At 45.7% G+C, this 22,706-nt stretch overlaps 1 protein-coding gene across 1 annotated transcript in view; it reads right to left on the bottom strand.

Moving 5' to 3' along the window:
* Positions 1-22,706, bottom strand: part of polq (polymerase (DNA directed), theta) — a 228,183-nt gene that overhangs the window by 50,197 nt on the left and 155,280 nt on the right. Inside the window, exons 14-21 of the mRNA XM_042311239.1 lie at positions 8,744-9,127; positions 8,314-8,507; positions 5,754-5,878; positions 5,370-5,613; positions 4,881-5,286; positions 4,023-4,119; positions 3,060-3,149; positions 2,626-2,735 (exon numbers count right to left, since the gene is read on the bottom strand). Of these exons, the coding sequence (XP_042167173.1) occupies positions 2,626-2,735; positions 3,060-3,149; positions 4,023-4,119; positions 4,881-5,286; positions 5,370-5,613; positions 5,754-5,878; positions 8,314-8,507; positions 8,744-9,127 (1,650 nt within the window). The remainder of the gene's footprint in view (positions 1-2,625; positions 2,736-3,059; positions 3,150-4,022; positions 4,120-4,880; positions 5,287-5,369; positions 5,614-5,753; positions 5,879-8,313; positions 8,508-8,743; positions 9,128-22,706) is intronic.

Raw genomic sequence — 22,706 nt, 5'->3', positions numbered from 1 at the left:
CACCATCTCCATCATAAACACCATCATCATCATAAACATCATCTCCATCATAAACACCATCTCCATCATAAACACCATCATCATCATAAACACCATCTCATCATAAACACCATCTCATCATAAACACCATCTCCATCATAAACACCATCTCCATCATAAACACCATCATCATCATAAACACCATCATCATCATCATCATCATAAACACCATCTCCATCATAAACACCATCATCATCATAAACACCATCTCCATCATAAACACCATCATCATCATAAACACCATCATCATCATCATAAACACCATCTCCATTATAAACACCATCATCATCATAAACACCATCATCATAAACACCATCTCCATCATAAACACCATCTCCATCATAAAACACCATCATCATCATCATCATCATAAACACCATCATCATCATAAACATCATCTCCATCATAAACACCATCATCATCATAAACACCATCTCCCTCATAAACACCATCATCATAAACACCATCATCATCATAAACACCATCATCATCATAAACACCATCATCATAAACACCATCTCCATCATAAACACCATCATCATAAACACCACCATCATCATAAACACCATCTCCATCATCATAAACACCATCTCCATTATAAACACCATCATCATCATCATAAACACCATCTCCATCATAAACACCATCATCACCATAAACACCATCTCCATTATAAACACCATCATCATCATAAACACCATCATAAACACCATCTCCATCAAAAACATCATCTCCATCATAAACACCATCATCATAAACACCATCTCATCATAAAACACCATCTCCATCATAAACACCATCATCATAAACACCATCATCATAAACACCATCTCCATCATAAACACATCATCTCCATCATCATCATCATAAACACCATCTCCATCATCATAAACACCATCCATCATCATAAACACCATCATCATAAACACCATCATCATAAACACCATCATCATAAACACCATCTCCATCATAAACACCATCATCATCATCATAAACACCATCATCATCATAAACACCATCATCATAAACACCATAATCATCATCATCATAAACACCATCATCCATCATAAACACATCATCATCATAAAACACCATCTCCATCATAAACACCATCATCATAAAACCACCATCTCATCATAACACCACCATCATAAACACCATCATCATAAACACCATCTCCATCATAAACACATCATCATCATAAACACCATCTCCATTATAAACAACACCATATCCATCATAAACACCATCTCCATCATAAACACCATCATCATCATAAACACCATCTCCATCATCACCACCATCATCATAAACACCATCTCCATCATAAACACCATCATCATAAACACCATCTCCATCATAAACACCATCATCATCCTAAACACCATCTCCATCATAAACACCATCATCATCATAAACACCATCTCCATCACAAACACCATCATCATCATAAACACCATCATCATAAACACCATCATCTCCATCATCATAAACACCATCATCTCCATCATCATAAACACCATCTCCATCATCATAAACACCATCATCATAAACACCATCATCATAAACACCATCTCCATCATCATAAACACCATCTCTATCATCATAAACACCATCTCCATCATAAACACCATCTCCATTATAAACACCATCTCTATTATAAACACCATCATCATCATCATAAACACCATCTCTATCATCATAAACACCATCTCCATCATCATAAACACCATCATCACAAACACCATCATCATAAACACCATCTCCATCATAAACACCATCATCATAAACACCATCATCATAAACACCATCTCCATCATCATAAACACCATCTCCATCATCATAAACACCATCATCATAAACACCATCTCCATCATAAACACCATCATCATAAACACCATCTCCATCATAAACACCATCATCATCATCATAAACACCATCATCATCATAAACACCATCATCATAAACACCATAATCATCATCATCATAAACACCATCTCCATCATACACACCATCATCATAAACACCATCTCCATCATAAACACCATCATCATCATCATAAACACCATCATCATAAACACCATCATAAACACCATCATCATAAACACCATCTCCATCATACACACCATCATCATAAACACCATCTCCATCATAAACACCATCATCATCATCATAAACACCATCATCATAAACACCATCATAAACACCATCATCATAAACACCATCATCATCACTATCATCATCATCATCATCATCATCATCATCATTACCACCATATTCACCATCACCAACATCCCCACCACCACCACCATCATAAACACCATCATCATTACTATCATCTCCACCATCACCCCCATCAACATCCCCACCATCATATTCACCACCATAAACATCCCCACCAACACCATCATCACCACCATCACCACCACCATCATCATTACAATCATTACCACCATTACCACCACCACCATCATCACTACCACCACCACCACCATCACCCCCACCATCATTATCATCATCATCACCACCATCATCATCATCATCAATGTGGTGGCTGTGGTTGAGTGAGTGTGTGTGTGTGTGTACCTGGTTGTCGAGGATCTGTTCCATCTGGCTGTCAGTCAGAGAGAAGTTGTATCTCGGCGCAGCGTCGTCATGGAAACCATAGGTATGGGGGTTGCCATGGATACTGTTGACTGGTGAGGGGTTCGGTGGGTTAATGTCGGTGGATTTCCCCTCTCCACCCTTCTCCCTGTTCCCTCTATCCTCCTCTCCACCCTTCTCCCTCCTTCCTCTCTCCTCCTCTCCACCCTTCTCCCTCCTTCCTCTCTCCTCCTCTCCACCTTTCTCCCTCCTTCCTCTCTCCTCCTCTCCACCCTTCTCCCTCCTTCCTCTCTCCTCCTCTCCACCCTTCTCCCTCCTTCCTCTCTCATGCTGTGAGTTAGCACTCTCTCTCTCTCTCTCCTCTTTCTGGTCTTGTAGTAGAATCATTCTCTCAGTCTGAGTGTCCAACTCCAAACTATCCCCAAACCTTCCCTCCTCCTCCTCCTCCTCCTCGTAGAGTTCAGGAGACCCACACCTATCCTGCTCTTCCACCCTCCGGCGTTTGACTACAAAAGAGAGAGAAAGAGCTGGGGCTTGGGCAGAGGAGAGGAAGAGGGGAGGAGGGACAGGGGAGAGGAGACAGGGAGGAGGGGGGACAGAGAAGAGGAGGCAGGGAGGAGGAGGGACAGTGGAGAAGAGGCAGGGAGGAGGGGGACAGGGGAGAGGAGGCAGGGAGGGGGACAGGGGGAGGGGGACAGAGGAGGCAGGGAGGAGGGACAGGGGGAGGAGGAGGGAGGGGGACAGGGGAGAGGAGGGGGAGGAGGGGGACAGGGGAGAGGAGGCAGGGAGGAGGGGGACAGGGGAGAGGAGGCAGGGAGGAGGAGGGGGACAGGGGAGAGGAGGCAGGGAGGAGGGGGACAGGGGAGAGGAGGCAGGGAGGAGGGGGACAGGGAGAGGAGGCAGGGAGGAGGGGGGACAGGGGAGAGGAGGCAGGGGGAGGGGACAGGGGGGGACAGGGGAGAGGAGGGGAGGGAGGGGGACAGGGGAGGGAGAAGGCAGGGAGGAGGGGGACAGGGGAGAGAAGGCAGGGAGGAGGGGGACAGGGGAGAGGAGGCAGGGAGGAGGGGGACAGGGACCTCTGGTTGTGCCTTGCTCTGGAGGAGAGGTGCAGACTTTGGGGTAGAAACCGAGATCGGGGCAGGGACTGGTAGTGTTTTAGGAGGAAGTTTAAACGATGTTCCTCTCCTCCTCTCCTCACTCTCTCTTTTCTCTACACTCTTCTCCTCCCTTTCTCCCATCTTCTCCTCCTCCTCTCTCTCTCCCCTCTTTTCATCCTCCCTCTTTTCATCCTCCTCCCTCCTCTCCTCCTCCTCCCTCCTCTCTGAGTGTATAGAGCGCAGTACTTTCCTCAGAGCTGTGGACGGCTGTCTTCTACATGCCTGTGCAGGAGATCTCCCTGCCACGCCCAGTCCGTCCCTCTTTACTGTCCCCCCAGAAACACTGGTCAGAGGTTCCTCCACTCGGGAGGTGGGGGTTCTGAAACGGGGAGGGGGAGAGTGGAAGGGGTGGTTGGAGGGATTGAGAGGGGGGTGAGGGCTACTGACTAGTTCAGCTAAGTCCTGGGTGTTTATACCTCTCCTGTCACAGACAGGAAGGTTAGGGTCTTCCTCGCTTCCTCCCTCTTCCCTCTCTCCCACCTCCACTCCTCCTCTCTCCTTTCTCTCTCCCACCTCCACTCCTCTCTCTTCCCTCTCTCCCACCTCCACTCCTCTCTCTTCCCTCTCTCCCACCTCCACTCCCTCATTCTTCTCTCTCCCTCTCTGCTCCTCCCCTTTCCTCTCTCCCTCGTTCTTCTCTCTCCCTCTCTGCTCCTCCCCTGTCCTCTCTCCCTCGTTCTTCTCTCTCCCTCTCTGCTCTTCCCCTTCCCTCTCTCCCTCGTCCTTCTCTCTCCCTCTCTGCTCCTCCCCTTTCCTCTCTCCCTCGTTCTTCCCTCTCCCTCTCTGCTCCTCCCCTGTCCTCTCTCCCTCGTTCTTCTCTCTCCCTCTCTGCTCCTCCCCTTTCCTCTCTCCCTCCTCGTTCTTCTCTCTCCCTCTCTGCTCCTCCCCTGTCCTCTCTCCCTCGTTCTTCTCTCTCCCTCTCTGCTCTTCCCCTTCCCTCTCTCCCTCGTCCTTCTCTCTCCCTCTCTGCTCCTCCCCTTTCCTCTCTCCCTCGTTCTTCTCTCTCCCTCTCTGCTCCTCCCCTTTCCTCTCTCCCTCGTTCTTCCCTCTCCCTCTCTGCTCCTCCCCTGTCCTCTCTCCCTCGTTCTTCTCTCTCCCTCTCTGCTCCTCCCCTGTCCTCTCTCCCTTGTTCTTCTCTCTCCCCTCTACCTCTTTCTGTTCAACCACGTTTCTCCCTCCATCTTCCATCTCTTTCTTCTCATTTAACCTCCTCTCTTGATCTCTCCAGGATTTGGCCCGGTCCCGCTGTGTCTCAGGTGAGTCATTGTCATGGTCGTTGTTAGGGCGTGTTTCCGTGGGCAGTGTCCCTGGGTCCCAGGTCACCCCCAATAGGGCGAGGTCTTGCTGGAGGAGGAGCCTGGCCTCAGACACGATTTCAATGGCTGCCTCGTATTCTGTTAGAGCACGCCCCCCACTGACCCAGACACACCGTAAGCTCCGCCTCTCGGCTGCCTCCCCCTCGGTCTCATCCATCGCACGACGAGAACTGGAGAGGAAGAGATCATCACCATCATCATCATCACCACCACCACCAGCCCTTTACAACACACTCTCCTCCCTCCTCCTAACCTCTTAAAGGGGACAGCCTTGCGTAGGGCCTTTTCCACCTCAGTGACCTTTGCCCTGGCCAGCTGGGCCACCGTAGCGAGGCCCTGGTCGTAGAGTGTTCGTGCCCTTGTTGCGCTCAGCAGTGAGACCCTGACCAGGTCGACCAGTTCCCTCTGGACCCCAAAGCTCAGCCTGGTCTGGTACTGGGACAGGAGTAACTCCAAGCTGTGCCATCCCAGCCGCCGGCAGAACACCGTTACCATGCCTACGGGACAGGAAACCACACCGTTACTATGGTTACAACATGGTCTGGGACATGCGGGGACAGAAGTAACTAACAGAACACTGTTACCTAGGGGAGGAAAAAGACTACTGTGTTACCTGGGCAGGGCTGTGTGTGTTTACCTGCATACGTGGAGGCAGACTGCTGTAGAGACTGTAGCTGTCCGCGGCTACAGTTGTACTTGGTTGCCACGGTACCCAGAGGAACCTCATTGACAAGGTCCTGAAGGACCAGAGTAGTGAAGAACCTGAAGAGAGAAAAAGAGCACAGGTTAGGGTGTGTTTTGTGTGTGTGTGTGTTTCCATTAGGAAAATGCGGACATTTGACAGGCAGCATTTTACTTTACCGGACATTTAAGAAACGGGGCTCCCGAGTGGCACAGAGGTCTAAGGCACCGCATCTCAGTGCTAGAGGTGTCACTACAGACCCTGGTTCGATTCCAGGCTGTATCACTACTGGCCGTGATTGGGAGTCCCATAGGGCGGCACACAATTGGCCCAGCGTCGTCTGGGTTAGGGTTTGGCCAGGGTAGGCCGTCATTGTAAATAAGAATTTGTTCTTATTTAAAAACATATATATTTTAAAAACGTACCAGACCCATATGAATTGGGTGCGTAACCCATTAGGGTGTCCAACCACGGTGTTCAGAATGACAGAAATCACATCTAGATTATGGTAATTCACATTAACAGAACATTTATATTATGGTAATTAATCTAAACAGAACATTTAGAATATGGAAATTCTACTTTAAAAAGCAATGAACGTTTATCTTAAAATGTTGATAAACTATTATTTCTTCACATTATAAGCACAGCAATGTACACAAGGCAGTAGGGCTATAACAAGGCAGTAGGGCTATAACAAGGCAGTAGGGCTATAACAAGGCAGTAGGACTATAACAAGGCAGTAGGGCTATAACAAAGGCAAGGCAGTAGGGCTATAACAAGGCAGTAGGACTATAACAAGGCAGTAGGGCTATAACAAGGCAGTAGGACTATAACAAGGCAGTAGGACTATAACAAGGCAGTAGGGCTATAACAAGGCAGCAATGCACACAAGGCAGTAGGACTATAACAAGGCAGTAGGGCTATAACAAGGCAGTAGGGCTATAACAAGGCAGTAGGACTATAACAAGGCAGTAGGACTATAATAAGGCAGTAGGACTATAACAAGGCAGTAGGACTATAACAAGGCAGTAGGGCTATAACAAGGCAGTAGGGCTATAACAAGGCAGTAGGCTACATGTCAATGTTCGTTCCATAGGGAAAACACCGTTGCTAATATGACTAGAGTTGTGTTTTATGACTAGGATTATCAACTACTAGGATTATCAACCACTCTGATGGGTTGGTATTATAAGAAGGATGATCAACTACTAGGATGATCAACTACTAGGATTATCAACCACTAGGATTATCAACCACTAGGATTATCAACCACTAGGATTATCAACTACTAGGATTATCAACTACTAGGATTATCAACCACTCTGATGGGTTGGTATTATAAGAAGGATTATCAACTACTAGGATTATCAACTACTAGGATTATCAACCACTCTGATGGGTTGGTATTATAAGGACTATCAACAACTAGGATGATCAACTACTAGGATGATCAACTACTAGGATGATCAACTACGAGGATGATCAACTACGAGGATGATCAACTACGAGGATGATCAACTACGAGGATGATAGGATGATCAACTACTAGGATGATCAACTACTAGGACTATCAACTACTAGGATTATCAACTACTCTGATGGGTTGGTAATATAACTAGGGTTATCAACAACTAGGATTATCAACTACTAGGATTATCAACTACTCTGATGGGTTGGTAATATAACTAGGGTTATCAACTACTAGGATTATCAACTACTCTGATGGGTTGGTAATATAACTAGGGTTATCAACTACTAGGATTATCAACTACTCTGATGGGTTGGTATTATAACTAGGATTATATGCTACTGGTTTCAATGGTATATAGAAGTCTGTATTAATTAATAGACTACTGGTTTCAATGGTATATAGAAGTCTTTATTAATTAATAGACTACTGGTTTCAATGGTATATAGAAGTCTTTATTAATTAATAGACTACTGGTTTCAATGGTATATAGAAGTCTTTATTAATTAATAGACTACTGGTTTCAATGGTATATAGAAGTATTTATTAATTAATAGGCTACTGGTTTCAATTGTATATAGAAGTCTTTATTCATTAATAGACTACTGGTTTCAATGGTATCTGGAAGTCTTTATTAATTAATAGACTACTGGTTTCAATGGTATCTGGAAGTCTTTATTCATTAATAGACTACTGGTTTCAATGGTATCTGGAAGTCTTTATTAATTAATAGACTACTGGTTTCAATGGTATATAGAAGTCTTTATTAATTAATAGACTACTGGTTTCAATGGTATATAGAAGTCTGTATGAAATAATAGGCTGCCTGTTTGGTTGTATTTTGGCTACTTTGAAGCAAGGTGAGACATGTCCATCCAGACAGGCTGAAGCAGCAGCTCTCACTACATCCACTGGTATTAAACAATGGGATTTGTTTTTTCTCCCGGGAAAATTGGCCAGCGCAAATTTTATTGATCAACTTTTAATTCAAAAATGTTTTTCTCTCCAAAAGCTATGGGAAACTTTGTGTGTGTTATGCTGTACCGTTTGTGTATGGCCATCTGTCGTCTCTGTCTGTCCGTCTTGACGATCAGTTTCCCGCTAACAGACCGAGCCAAGAAGCTCTCCTGAACACCCACCAGCTCTGCTACTCTCTTATTGGATGAGCCAAGCCCCTCCCACAGACACCAGAACTGGTACCAGTCTATTGTGGTCCACTCAGCAAACACAGGAGTTATCTGGAGGACACAAACACAGGAGTTATCTGGAGGACACAAACACAGGAGTTATCTGGAGGATACAAACACAGGAGTTATCTGGAGGACACAAACACAGTGGAGGATACAAACACAGGAGTTATCTGGAGGATACAAACACAGGAGTTATCTGGAGGATACAAACACAGGAGTTATCTGGAGGACACAAACACAGTGGAGGATACAAACACAGGAGTTATCTGGAGGATGGGGGGTACCTGGTAGAGTGTGTGTAGGTCGTTGTCCAATACGAAGCTCTTCATGGCTCTCTGTAGATCTGAGAAGATGCTCAGTGCCTCGGGAGGCGAGAGAGAGGAGGAGAGGGTGGCAGAACCCAGGTGGGTGGGGCAGTACCTCTCTTGTCCTCCTGCCCCCTCTCTCTCATCCCACTCTCCCCCTCTCCCCCTCTCATTACCCTCTCTTTGGATAGATATCAACTCATTCTCAATCAACCATTCCACGCATGCCTCTATCGCTCCCTCCCGCACTCCTCCTCCCGTCTCCCCTCCTGTGGTGTCATAGCGGGCACCAGCAGCCAGCAGCGTACAGGAAGCATAAAGCCTCACATCCTGGGGAGAGCTGGCCACGCCCCCAACAATGATCTGACAGGAGACAGATAGATACTGTAGGTGACAGGTACAGGTATATACTGTAGGTGACAGGTGTATAGACTGTAGGTGACAGGTATATAGACTGTAGGTGACAGGTATAGACTGTAGGTGACAGGTATATACTGTAGGTGACAGGTACAGGTACATACTGTAGGTGACAGGTACAGGTATAGACTGTAGGTGACAGGTACAGGTACTTACTATAGGTGACAGGTATATACTGTAGGTGACAGGTACAGGTATATACTGTAGGTGACAGGTACAGGTATATACTGTAGGTGACAGGTGTATAGACTGTAGGTGACAGGTATATAGACAGTAGGTGACAGGTATAGACTGTAGGTGACAGGTATATACTGTAGGTGACAGGTACATACTGTAGGTGACAGGTACAGGTACATACTGTAGGTGACAGGTACAGGTATAGACTGTAGGTGACAGGTACAGGTACTTACTGTAGGTGACAGGTATATACTGTAGGTGACAGGTACAGGTATATACTGTAGGTGACAGGTACAGGTATTTACTGTAGGTGACAGGTACAGGTATAGACTGTAGGGGACAGGTACAGGTATAGACTGTAGGGGACAGGTACAGGTATGTACTGTAGGTGACAGGTACAGGTATAGACTGTAGGTGACAGGTACAGGTATTTACTGTAGGTGACAGGTACAGGTATAGACTGTAGGTGACAGGTACAGGTATAGACTGTAGGTGAAAGGTACAGGTATAGACTGTAGGTGACAGGTACAGGTATAGACTGTAGGTGACAGGTATAGACTGTAGGTGACAGGTATAGACTGTAGGTGACAGGTATATACTGTAGGTGACAGGTACAGGTACATACTGTAGGTGACAGGTACAGGTATAGACTGTAGGTGACAGGTACAGGTATAGACAGGTACAGGTATGTAGGTGTACAGGTGACAGGTATAGACTGTAGGTGACAGGTACAGGTACAGACTGTAGGTGACAGGTACAGGTACAGACTGTAGGTGACAGGTACAGGTATAGACTCTAGGTGACAGGTATAGACTGTAGGTGACAGGTATAGACTGTAGGTGACAGGTACATACTGTAGGTGACAGGTACATACTGTAGGTGACAGGTACATACTGTAGGTGACAGGTACATACTGTAGGTGACAGGTACATACTGTAGGTGACAGGTACATACTGTAGGTGACAGGTACAGGTATAGACTGTAGGTGACAGGTACAGACTGTAGGTGACAGGTACATACTGTAGGTGACAGGTACATACTGTAGGTGACAGGTACAGACTGTAGGTGACAGGTACATACTGTAGGTGACAGGTACATACTGTAGGTGACAGGTACATAGTGTAGGTGACAGGTACATACTGTAGGTGACAGGTACATACTGTAGGTGACAGGTACAGGTATATACTGTTGGTGACAGGTACATACTGTAGGTGACAGGTACAGGTACATACTGTAGGTGACAGGTACATACTGTAGGTGACAGGTACAGGTACATACTGTTGGTAACAGGTAGATACTGTAGGTGACAGGTACATACTGTAGGTGACAGGTACATACTGTAGGTGACAGGTATATACTGTAGGTGACAGGTACATACTGTAGGTGACAGGTACAGGTATAGACTGTAGGTGACAGGTACATACTGTAGGTGACAGGTACATACTGTAGGTGACAGGTACATACTGTAGGTGACAGGTACATACTGTAGGTGACAGGTACATACTGTAGGTGACAGGTACATACTGTAGGTGACAGGTACAGGTATATACTGTTGGTGACAGGTACATACTGTAGGTGACAGGTACAGGTACATACTGTAGGTGACAGGTACATACTGTAGGTGACAGGTACATACATACTGTTGGTAACAGGTAGATACTGTAGGTGACAGGTACATACTGTAGGTGACAGGTACATACTGTAGGTGACAGGTATACTGTAGGTGACAGGTACATACTGTAGGCGACAGGTACATACTGTAGGCGACAGGTACATACTGTAGGCGACAGGTACATACTGTAGGCAGGACAGGTACATACTGTAGGCGACAGGTACATACTGTAGGCGACAGGTACATACTGTAGGCGACAGGTACATACTGTAGACAGGCAGGACAGGTATATACTGTAGGCGACAGGTACATACTGTAGGCGACAGGTACATACTGTAGGCAGGACAGGTACATACTGTAGGTGACAGGTACATACTGTAGGTGACAGGTAGTACATACTGTAGGTGACAGGTACATACTGTAGGTGACAGGTACAGGTACATACTGTAGGTGACAGGTACAGGTACATACTGTAGGTGACAGGTACATACTGTAGGTGACAGGTACAGGTACATACTGTAGGTGACAGGTACATACTGTAGGTGACAGGTACATACTGTAGGTGACAGGTACAGGTACATACTGTAGGTGACAGGTACAGGTATATACTGTAGGTGACAGGTACATACTGTAGGTGACAGGTACAGGTACAGGTACATACTGTGGTGACAGGTAGATACTGTAGGTGACAGGTACATACTGTAGGTGACAGGTACATACTGTAGGTGACAGGTATATACTGTAGGTGACAGGTACATACTGTAGGCGACAGGTGACAGGTACATACTGTAGGCGACAGGTACATACTGTAGGCGACAGGTACATACTGTAGGCGACAGGTACATACTGTAGGCGACAGGTACATACTGTGACAGGCGACAGGTACATACTGTAGGTGACAGGTACATACTGTAGGTGACAGGTACATACTGTAGGTGACAGGTACAGGTACATACTGTAGGTGACAGGTACAGGTACATACTGTAGGTGACAGGTACAGGTACATACTATAGGTGACAGGTACATACTGTAGGTGACAGGTACATACTGTAGGTGACAGGTACATACTGTAGGTGACAGGTACATACTGTAGGTGACAGGTACATACTGTAGGTGACAGGTACAGGTACATACTGTAGGTGACAGGTACAGGTACATACTGTAGGTGACAGGTACAGGTACATACTGTAGGTGACAGGTACAGGTATAGACTGTAGGTGACAGGTACAGGTATAGACTGTAGGTGACAGGTACAGGTATAGACTGTAGGTGACAGGTACAGGTATAGACTGTAGGTGACAGGTATAGACTGTAGGTGACAGGTACAGGTATAGACTGTAGGTGACAGGTACAGGTATAGACTGTAGGTGACAGGTACAGGTATAGACTGTAGGTGACAGGTACAGGTATTTACTGTAGGTGACAGGTACAGGTATAGACTGTAGGTGACAGGTACAGGTATAGACTGTAGGTGAAAGGTACAGGTATAGACTGTAGGTGACAGGTACAGGTATAGACTGTAGGTGACAGGTATAGACTGTAGGTGACAGGTATAGACTGTAGGTGACAGGTATATACTGTAGGTGACAGGTACAGGTACATACTGTAGGTGACAGGTACAGGTATAGACTGTAGGTGACAGGTACAGGTACATATTGTAGGTGACAGGTATAGACTGTAGGTGACAGGTATAGACTGTAGGTGACAGGTCTAGACTGTAGGTGACAGGTCTAGACTGTAGGTGACAGGTCTAGACTGTAGGTGACAGGTACAGGTATATACTGTAGGTGACAGGTACAGTTATAGACTGTAGGTGACAGGTACAGGTATATACTGTAGGTGACAGGTACAGGTATAGACTGTAGGTGACAGGTACAGGTATAGACTGTAGGTGACAGGTACAGGTATAGACTGTAGGTGACAGGTACAGGTATAGACTGTAGGTGACAGGTAGGTATAGACTGTAGGTGACAGGTATAGACTGTAGGTGACAGGTACAGGTATATACTGTAGGTGACAGGTACAGGTATATACTGTAGGTGACAGGTACAGGTATAGACTGTAGGTGACAGGTACAGGTATAGACTGTAGGTGACAGGTACAGGAATAGACTGTAGGTGACAGGTACAGGTATAGACTGTAGGTGACAGGTACAGGTATAGACTGTAGGTGACAGGTACAGGTATAGACTGTAGGTGACAGGTACAGGTACATACTGTAGGTGACAGGTACATACTGTAGGTGACAGGTACAGGTACAGACTGTTGGTGACAGGTAGATACTGTAGGTGACAGGTACATACTGTAGGTGGTGACAGGTACATACTGTAGGTGACAGGTACATATAGACTGTAGGTGACAGGTACATACTGTAGGTGACAGGTATAGACTGTAGGTGACAGGTACATACTGTAGGTGACAGGTACATACTGTAGGCAGGACAGGTACATACTGTAGGTGACAGGTACATACTGTAGGTGACAGGTACATACTGTAGGTGACAGGTACATACTGTAGGTGACAGGTACATACTGTAGGTGACAGGTACATACTGTAGGTGACAGGTATATACTGTAGGTGACAGGTACATACTGTAGGCGACAGGTACATACTGTAGGTGACAGGTACATACTGTAGGTGACAGGTACATACTGTAGGCGACAGGTAGATACTGTAGGTGACAGGTACATACTGTAGGTGACAGGTACATACTTTAGGTGACAGGTACATACTTTAGGTGACAGGTACAGGTACATACTGTAGGTGACAGGTACATACTGTAGGTGACAGGTACAGGTACATACTGTAGGTGACAGGTACATACTGTAGGTGACAGGTACAGGTACATACTGTAGGTGACAGGTACAGGTATATACTGTAGGTGACAGGTACAGGTACTGTAGGTGACAGGTACAGGTACATACTGTAGGTGACAGGTACAGGTATAGACTGTAGGTGACAGGTACAGGTACTTACTGTAGGTGACAGGTATATACTGTAGGTGACAGGTACAGGTATATACTGTAGGTGACAGGTGTATAGACTGTAGGTGACAGGTATATAGACTGTAGGTGACAGGTATAGACTGTAGGTGACAGGTATATACTGTAGGTGACAGGTACAGGTACATACTGTAGGTGACAGGTACAGGTATAGACTGTAGGTGACAGGTACAGGTATTACTGTAGGTGACAGGTATATACTGTAGGTGACAGGTACAGGTATATACTGTAGGTGACAGGTACAGGTATAGACTGTAGGTGACAGGTACAGGTATAGACTGTAGGGGACAGGTACAGGTATAGACTGTAGGGGACAGGTACAGGTATGTACTGTAGGTGACAGGTACAGGTATAGACTGTAGGTGACAGGTACAGGTATTTACTGTAGGTGACAGGTACAGGTATAGACTGTAGGTGACAGGTACAGGTATAGACTGTAGGTGAAAGGTACAGGTATAGACTGTAGGTGACAGGTACAGGTATAGACTGTAGGTGACAGGTATAGACTGTAGGTGACAGGTATAGACTGTAGGTGACAGGTATATACTGTAGGTGACAGGTACAGGTACATACTGTAGGTGACAGGTACAGGTATAGACTGTAGGTGACAGGTACAGGTATAGACTCTAGGTGACAGGTATAGACTGTAGGTGACAGGTACAGGTACAGACTGTAGGTGACAGGTACAGGTACAGACTGTAGGTGACAGGTACAGGTATAGACTCTAGGTGACAGGTATAGACTGTAGGTGACAGGTATAGACTGTAGGTGACAGGTACATACTGTAGGTGACAGGTACATACTGTAGGTGACAGGTACATACTGTAGGTGACAGGTACATACTGTAGGTGACAGGTACATACTGTAGGTGACAGGTACATACTGTAGGTGACAGGTACAGGTATAGACTGTAGGTGACAGGTACAGACTGTAGGTGACAGGTACATACTGTAGGTGACAGGTACATACTGTAGGAGACAGGTACAGACTGTAGGTGACAGGTACATACTGTAGGTGACAGGTACATACTGTAGGTGACAGGTACATACTGTAGGTGACAGGTACATACTGTAGGTGACAGGTACATACTGTAGGTGACAGGTACAGGTATATACTGTTGGTGACAGGTACATACTGTAGGTGACAGGTACAGGTACATACTGTAGGTGACAGGTACATACTGTAGGTGACAGGTACATACTGTAGGTGACAGGTACATACTGTAGGTGACAGGTACATACTGTAGGTGACAGGTACATACTGTAGGTGACAGGTATATACTGTAGGTGACAGGTACATACTGTAGGTGACAGGTACAGGTATAGACTGTAGGTGACAGGTACAGACTGTAGGTGACAGGTACATACTGTAGGTGACAGGTACATACTGTAGGTGACAGGTACATACTGTAGGTGACAGGTACATACTGTAGGTGACAGGTACATACTGTAGGTGACAGGTACAGGTATATACTGTTGGTGACAGGTACATACTGTAGGTGACAGGTACAGGTACATACTGTAGGTGACAGGTACATACTGTAGGTGACAGGTACAGGTACATACTGTTGTAACAGGTAGATACTGTAGGTGACAGGTACATACTGTAGGTGACAGGTACATACTGTAGGTGACAGGTAGGTATACTGTAGGTGACAGGTACATACTGTAGGTGACAGGTACATACTGTAGGTGCAGGTACAGGTACATACTGTAGGTGACAGGTACATACTGTAGGTGACAGGTACATACTGTAGGTGACAGGTACATACTGTAGGTGACAGGTACATATAGACTGACAGGTGACAGGTACAGGTATATACTGTAGGTGACAGGTACATACTGTAGGTGACAGGTACATACTGTAGGTGACAGGTACATACTGTAGGTGACAGGTACATACTGTAGGTGACAGGTAGATACTGTAGGTGACAGGTACATACTGTAGGTGACAGGTACATACTTTAGGTGACAGGTACAGGTACATACTGTAGGTGACAGGTACATACTGTAGGTGACAGGTACAGGTACAGACTGTAGGTGACAGGTACATACTGTAGGTGACAGGTACAGGTACAGACTGTAGGTGACAGGTACAGGTACATACTGTAGGTGACAGGTACAGGTATATACTGTAGGTGACAGGTACATACTGTAGGTGACAGGTACAGGTACATACTGTTGGTAACAGGTAGATACTGTAGGTGACAGGTACATACTGTAGGTGACAGGTACATACTGTAGGTGACAGGTATATACTGTAGGTGACAGGTACATACTGTAGGTGACAGGTACATACTGTAGGTGACAGGTACATACTGTAGGCGACAGGTACATACTGTAGGTGACAGGTACAGGTACATACTGTAGGTGACAGGTACATACTGTAGGCGACAGGTACATACTGTAGGTGACAGGTACATACTGTAGGTGACAGGTACATACTGTAGGTGACAGGTACAGGTACATACTGTAGGTGACAGGTACAGGTACATACTGTAGGTGACAGGTACAGGTACATACTATAGGTGACAGGTACATACTGTAGGTGACAGGTACATACTGTAGGTGACAGGTACATACTGTAGGTGACAGGTACATACTGTAGTACAGGTACATACTGTAGGTGACAGGTACAGGTACATACTGTAGGTGACAGGTACAGGTACATACTGTAGGTGACAGGTACAGGTACATACTGTAGGTGACAGGTACAGGTATAGACTGTAGGTGACAGGTACAGGTATAGACTGTAGGTGACAGGTACAGGTATAGACTGTAGGTGACAGGTACAGGTATAGACTGTAGGTGACAGGTACATACTGTAGGTGACAGGTACAGGTATAGACTGTAGGTGACAGGTACAGGTATAGACTGTAGGTGACAGGTACAGGTATAGACTGTAGGTGACAGGTACAGGTATTTACTGTAGGTGACAGGTACAGGTATAGACTGTAGGTGACAGGTACAGGTATAGACTGTAGGTGAAAGGTACAGGTATAGACTGTAGGTGACAGGTACAGGTATAGACTGTAGGTGACAGGTATAGACTGTAGGTGACAGGTATAGACTGTAGGTGACAGGTATATACTGTAGGTGACAGGTACAGGTACATACTGTAGGTGACAGGTACAGGTATAGACTGTAGGTGACAGGTACAGGTACATATTGTAGGTGACAGGTATAGACTGTAGGTGACAGGTATAGACTGTAGGTGACAGGTCTAGACTGTAGGTGACAGGTCTAGACTGTAGGTGACAGGTACAGGTATATACTGTAGGTGACAGGTACAGTTATAGACTGTAGGTGACAGGTACAGGTATATACTGTAGGTGACAGGTACAGGTATAGACTGTAGGTGACAGGTACAGGTATAGACTGTAGGTGACAGGTACAGGTATAGACTGTAGGTGACAGGTACAGGTATAGACTGTAGGTGACAGGTATATACTGTAGGTGACAGGTATAGACTGTAGGTGACAGGTACAGGTATATACTGTAGGTGACAGGTACAGGTATATACTGTAGGTGACAGGTACAGGTATAGACTGTAGGTGACAGGTACAGGTATAGACTGTAGGTGACAGGTACAGGAATAGACTGTAGGTGACAGGTACAGGTATAGACTGTAGGTGACAGGTACAGGTATAGACTGTAGGTGACAGGTACAGGTATAGACTGTAGGTGACAGGTACAGGTACATACTGTAGGTGACAGGTACATACTGTAGGTGACAGGTACAGGTACATACTGTTGGTAACAGGTAGATACTGTAGGTGACAGGTACATACTGTAGGTGACAGGTACATACTGTAGGTGACAGGTATATACTGTAGGTGACAGGTACATACTGTAGGTGACAGGTATATACTGTAGGTGACAGGTACATACTGTAGGCGACAGGTACATACTGTAGGCGACAGGTACATACTGTAGTCGACAAAGTACATACTGTAGGCGACAGGTACATACTGTAGGCGACAGGTACATACTGTAGGCGACAGGTACATACTGGCGACAGGTACATACTGTAGGCGACAGGTATATACTGTAGGTGACAGGTACATACTGTAGGCGACAGGTACATACTGTAGGCGACAGGTACATACTGTAGGCGACAGGTACATACTGTAGGCGACAGGTAGATACTGTAGGTGACAGGTACATACTTTAGGCGAAGGTACATACTTTAGGTGACAGGTACAGGTACATACTGTAGGTGACAGGTACATACTGTAGGTGACAGGTACAGGTACATACTGTAGGTGACAGGTACATACTGTAGGTGACAGGTACAGGTACATACTGTAGGTGACAGGTACAGGTACATACTGTAGGTGACAGGTACAGGTATATACTGTAGGTGACAGGTACATACTGTAGGCTGACAGGTACATACTGTAGGCTACAGGTACATACTGTACTGGCGACAGGTACATACTGTAGGCGACAGGTACATACTGTAGGCGCCACAGGTACATCCTTGGCGATTAACATACTGGCGACAGTACATACTGTAGGCGACAGGTATTACTGTAGGTGACAGGTACATTTAGGCGACAGGTACATACTGTAGGCGACAGGTACATACTGTAGCACGGACAGGTACATACTGTTGGCGACAGGTAGATACTGTAGGTGACAGGTACATACTGTAGGCGACAGGTACTTACTTTGGGTGACAGGTACAGGTACATACTGTAGGTGACAGGTACATACTGTAGGTGACAGGTACAGGTACATACTGTAGGTGACAGGTACATACTGTAGGTGACAGGTACAGGTACATACTGTAGGTGACAGGTACAGGTACATACTGTAGGTGACAGGTACAGGTCTTATACTGTAGGTGATCAAGGTACATACTTTAGGTGACAGGTACAGGTACATACTGTAGGTGACAGGTACATACTGTAGGTGACAGGTACATACTGTAGGTGACAGGTACATACTGTAGGTGACAGGTACATACTGTAGGTGACAGGTACAGGTACATACTGTAGGTGACAGGTACAGGTACATACTGTAGGTGACAGGTACAGGTACATACTGTAGGTGACAGGTACAGGTACATACTGTAGGTGACAGGTACAGGTATAGACTGTAGGTGACAGGTACAGGTATAGACTGTAGGTGACAGGTACAGGTATAGACTGTAGGTGACAGGTACAGCTATAGACTGTAGGTGACAGGTACATACTGTAGGTGACAGGTACAGGTATAGACTGTAGGTGACAGGTACAGGTATAGACTGTAGGTGACAGGTACAGGTATAGACTGTAGGTGACAGGTACAGGTATTTACTGTAGGTGACAGGTACAGGTATAGACTGTAGGTGACAGGTACAGGTATAGACTGTAGGTGAAAGGTACAGGTATAGACTGTAGGTGACAGGTACAGGTATAGACTGTAGGTGACAGGTATAGACTGTAGGTGACAGGTATATACTGTAGGTGACAGGTACAGGTACATACTGTAGGTGACAGGTACAGGTATAGACTGTAGGTGACAGGTACAGGTACATATTGTAGGTGACAGGTATAGACTGTAGGTGACAGGTATAGACTGTAGGTGACAGGTCTAGACTGTAGGTGACAGGTCTAGACTGTAGGTGACAGGTACAGGTATATACTGTAGGTGACAGGTACAGTTATAGACTGTAGGTGACAGGTACAGGTATATACTGTAGGTGACAGGTACAGGTATAGACTGTAGGTGACAGGTACAGGTATAGACTGTAGGTGACAGGTACAGGTATAGACTGTAGGTGACAGGTACAGGTATAGACTGTAGGTGACAGGTATATACTGTAGGTGACAGGTATAGACTGTAGGTGACAGGTACAGGTATATACTGTAGGTGACAGGTACAGGTATATACTGTAGGTGACAGGTACAGGTATAGACTGTAGGTGACAGGTACAGGTATAGACTGTAGGTGACAGGTACAGGAATAGACTGTAGGTGACAGGTACAGGTATAGACTGTAGGTGACAGGTACAGGTATAGACTGTAGGTGACAGGTACAGGAATAGACTGTAGGTCACAGATATATACTGTAGGTGACAGGTATATACTGTAGGTGACAGGTACAGGTATATACTGTAGGTGACAGGTACAGGAATAGACTGTAGGTGACAGGTACAGGAATAGACTGTAGGTGACAGGTACAGGTATATACTGTAGGTGACAGGTACAGGAATAGACTGTAGGTGACAGGTACAGGTATAGACTGTAGGTGACAGGTATATACTGTAGGTGACAGGTACAGGTACATACTGTAGGTGACAGGTACAGGTCTAGACTGTAGGTGACAGGTCTAGACTGTAGGTGACAGGTCTAGACTGTAGGTGACAGGTCTACTGTAGGTGACAGGTCTAGACTGTAGGTGACAGGTACAGGTATATACTGTAGGTGACAGGTACAGTTATAGACTGTAGGTGACAGGTACAGGTATATACTGTAGGTGACAGGTACAGGTATAGACTGTAGGTGACAGGTATATACTGTAGGTGACAGGTATAGACTGTAGGTGACAGGTACAGGTATATACTGTAGGTGACAGGTACAGGTATATACTGTAGGTGACAGGTACAGGTATATACTGTAGGTGACAGGTACAGGTATATACTGTAGGTGACAGGTACATACTGTAGGTGACAGGTACAGGTATAGACTGTAGGTGACAGGTACAGGTATAGACTGTAGGTGACAGGTACAGGAATAGACTGTAGGTGACAGATATATACTGTAGGTGACAGGTATATACTGTAGGTGACAGGTACAGGAATAGACTGTAGGTGACAGGTACAGGAATAGACTGTAGGTGAGAGGTACAGGTATATACTGTAGGTGACAGGTACATACTGTAGGTGACAGGTACAGGTATATACTGTAGGTGACAGGTACAGGTATATACTGTAGGTGACAGGTACATACTGTAGGTGACAGGTACAGGTATAGACTGTAGGTGACAGGTACAGGAATAGACTGTAGGTGACAGGTACAGGTATATACTGTAGGTGACAGGTACATACTGTAGGTGACAGGTACAGGTATAGACTGTAGGTGACAGGTACAGGTATAGACTGTAGGTGACAGGTACAGGTACAGACTGTAGGTGACAGGTACAGGTACAGACTGTAGGTGACAGGTACAGGTATAGACTGTAGGTGACAGGTACAGGTATAGACTCTAGGTGACAGGTATAGACTGTAGGTGACAGGTATAGACTGTAGGTGACAGGTACATACTGTAGGTGACAGGTACATACTGTAGGTGACAGGTACATACTGTAGGTGACAGGTACATACTGTAGGTGACAGGTACATACTGTAGGTGACAGGTACAGGTATAGACTGTAGGTGACAGGTACAGACTGTAGGTGACAGGTACATACTGTAGGTGACAGGTACATACTGTAGGTGACAGGTACATACTGTAGGTGACAGGTACATACTGTAGGTGACAGGTACATACTGTAGGTGACAGGTACATACTGTAGGTGACAGGTACATACTGTAGGTGACAGGTACAGGTATATACTGTTGGTGACAGGTACATAGACTGTAGGTGACAGGTACAGGTACACACACTGTAGGTGACAGGTACATACTGTAGGTGACAGGTACAGGTACATACTGTTGGTAACAGGTAGATACTGTAGGTGACAGGTACATACTGTAGGTGACAGGGACATACTGTAGGTGACAGGTATATACTGTAGGTGACAGGTACATACTGTAGGTGACAGGTATATACTGTAGGTGACAGGTACATACTGTAGGCGACAGGTACATACTGTAGGCGACAGGTACATACTGTAGGCGACAGGTACATACTGTAGGCGACAGGTACATACTGTAGGCGACAGGTACATACTGTAGGCGACAGGTACATACTGTAGGCGACAGGTATATACTGTAGGCAACAGGTACATACTGTAGGCGACAGGTACATACTGTAGGCGACAGGTACATACTGTAGGCGATAAGTACATACTGCAGGCGACAGGTAGATACTGTAGGTGACAGGTACATACTGTAGGCGACAGGTACATACTTTAGGTGACAGGTACAGGTATATACTGTTGGTGACAGGTACATACTGTAGGTGACAGGTACAGGTACATACTGTAGGTGACAGGTACAGGTATAGACTGTAGGTGACAGGTACAGGTACTTACTGTAGGTGACAGGTATATACTGTAGGTGACAGGTACAGGTATATACTGTAGGTGACAGGTGTATAGACTGTAGGTGACAGGTATATAGACAGTAGGTGACAGGTATAGACTGTAGGTGACAGGTATATACTGTAGGTGACAGGTACAGGTACATACTGTAGGTGACAGGTACAGGTATAGACTGTACGTGACAGGTACAGGTACTTACTGTAGGTGACAGGTATATACTGTAGGTGACAGGTACAGGTATATACTGTAGGTGACAGGTACAGGTATAGACTGTAGGTGACAGGTACAGGTATAGACTGTAGGTGACAGGTACAGGTATAGACTGTAGGGGACAGGTACAGGTATGTACTGTAGGTGACAGGTACAGGTATAGACTGTAGGTGACAGGTACAGGTATTTACTGTAGGTGACAGGTACAGGTATAGACTGTAGGTGACAGGTACAGGTATAGACTGTAGGTGAAAGGTACAGGTATAGACTGTAGGTGACAGGTACAGGTATAGACTGTAGGTGACAGGTATAGACTGTAGGTGACAGGTATAG

Source organism: Oncorhynchus tshawytscha, linkage group LG33 (genome assembly GCF_018296145.1).
Source record: "Oncorhynchus tshawytscha isolate Ot180627B linkage group LG33, Otsh_v2.0, whole genome shotgun sequence".
Taxonomy (NCBI): domain Eukaryota; kingdom Metazoa; phylum Chordata; class Actinopteri; order Salmoniformes; family Salmonidae; genus Oncorhynchus; species Oncorhynchus tshawytscha.
Note: the sequence above shows the minus strand (reverse complement) of the source record. Positions and strands in the feature narration are given on the sequence as shown.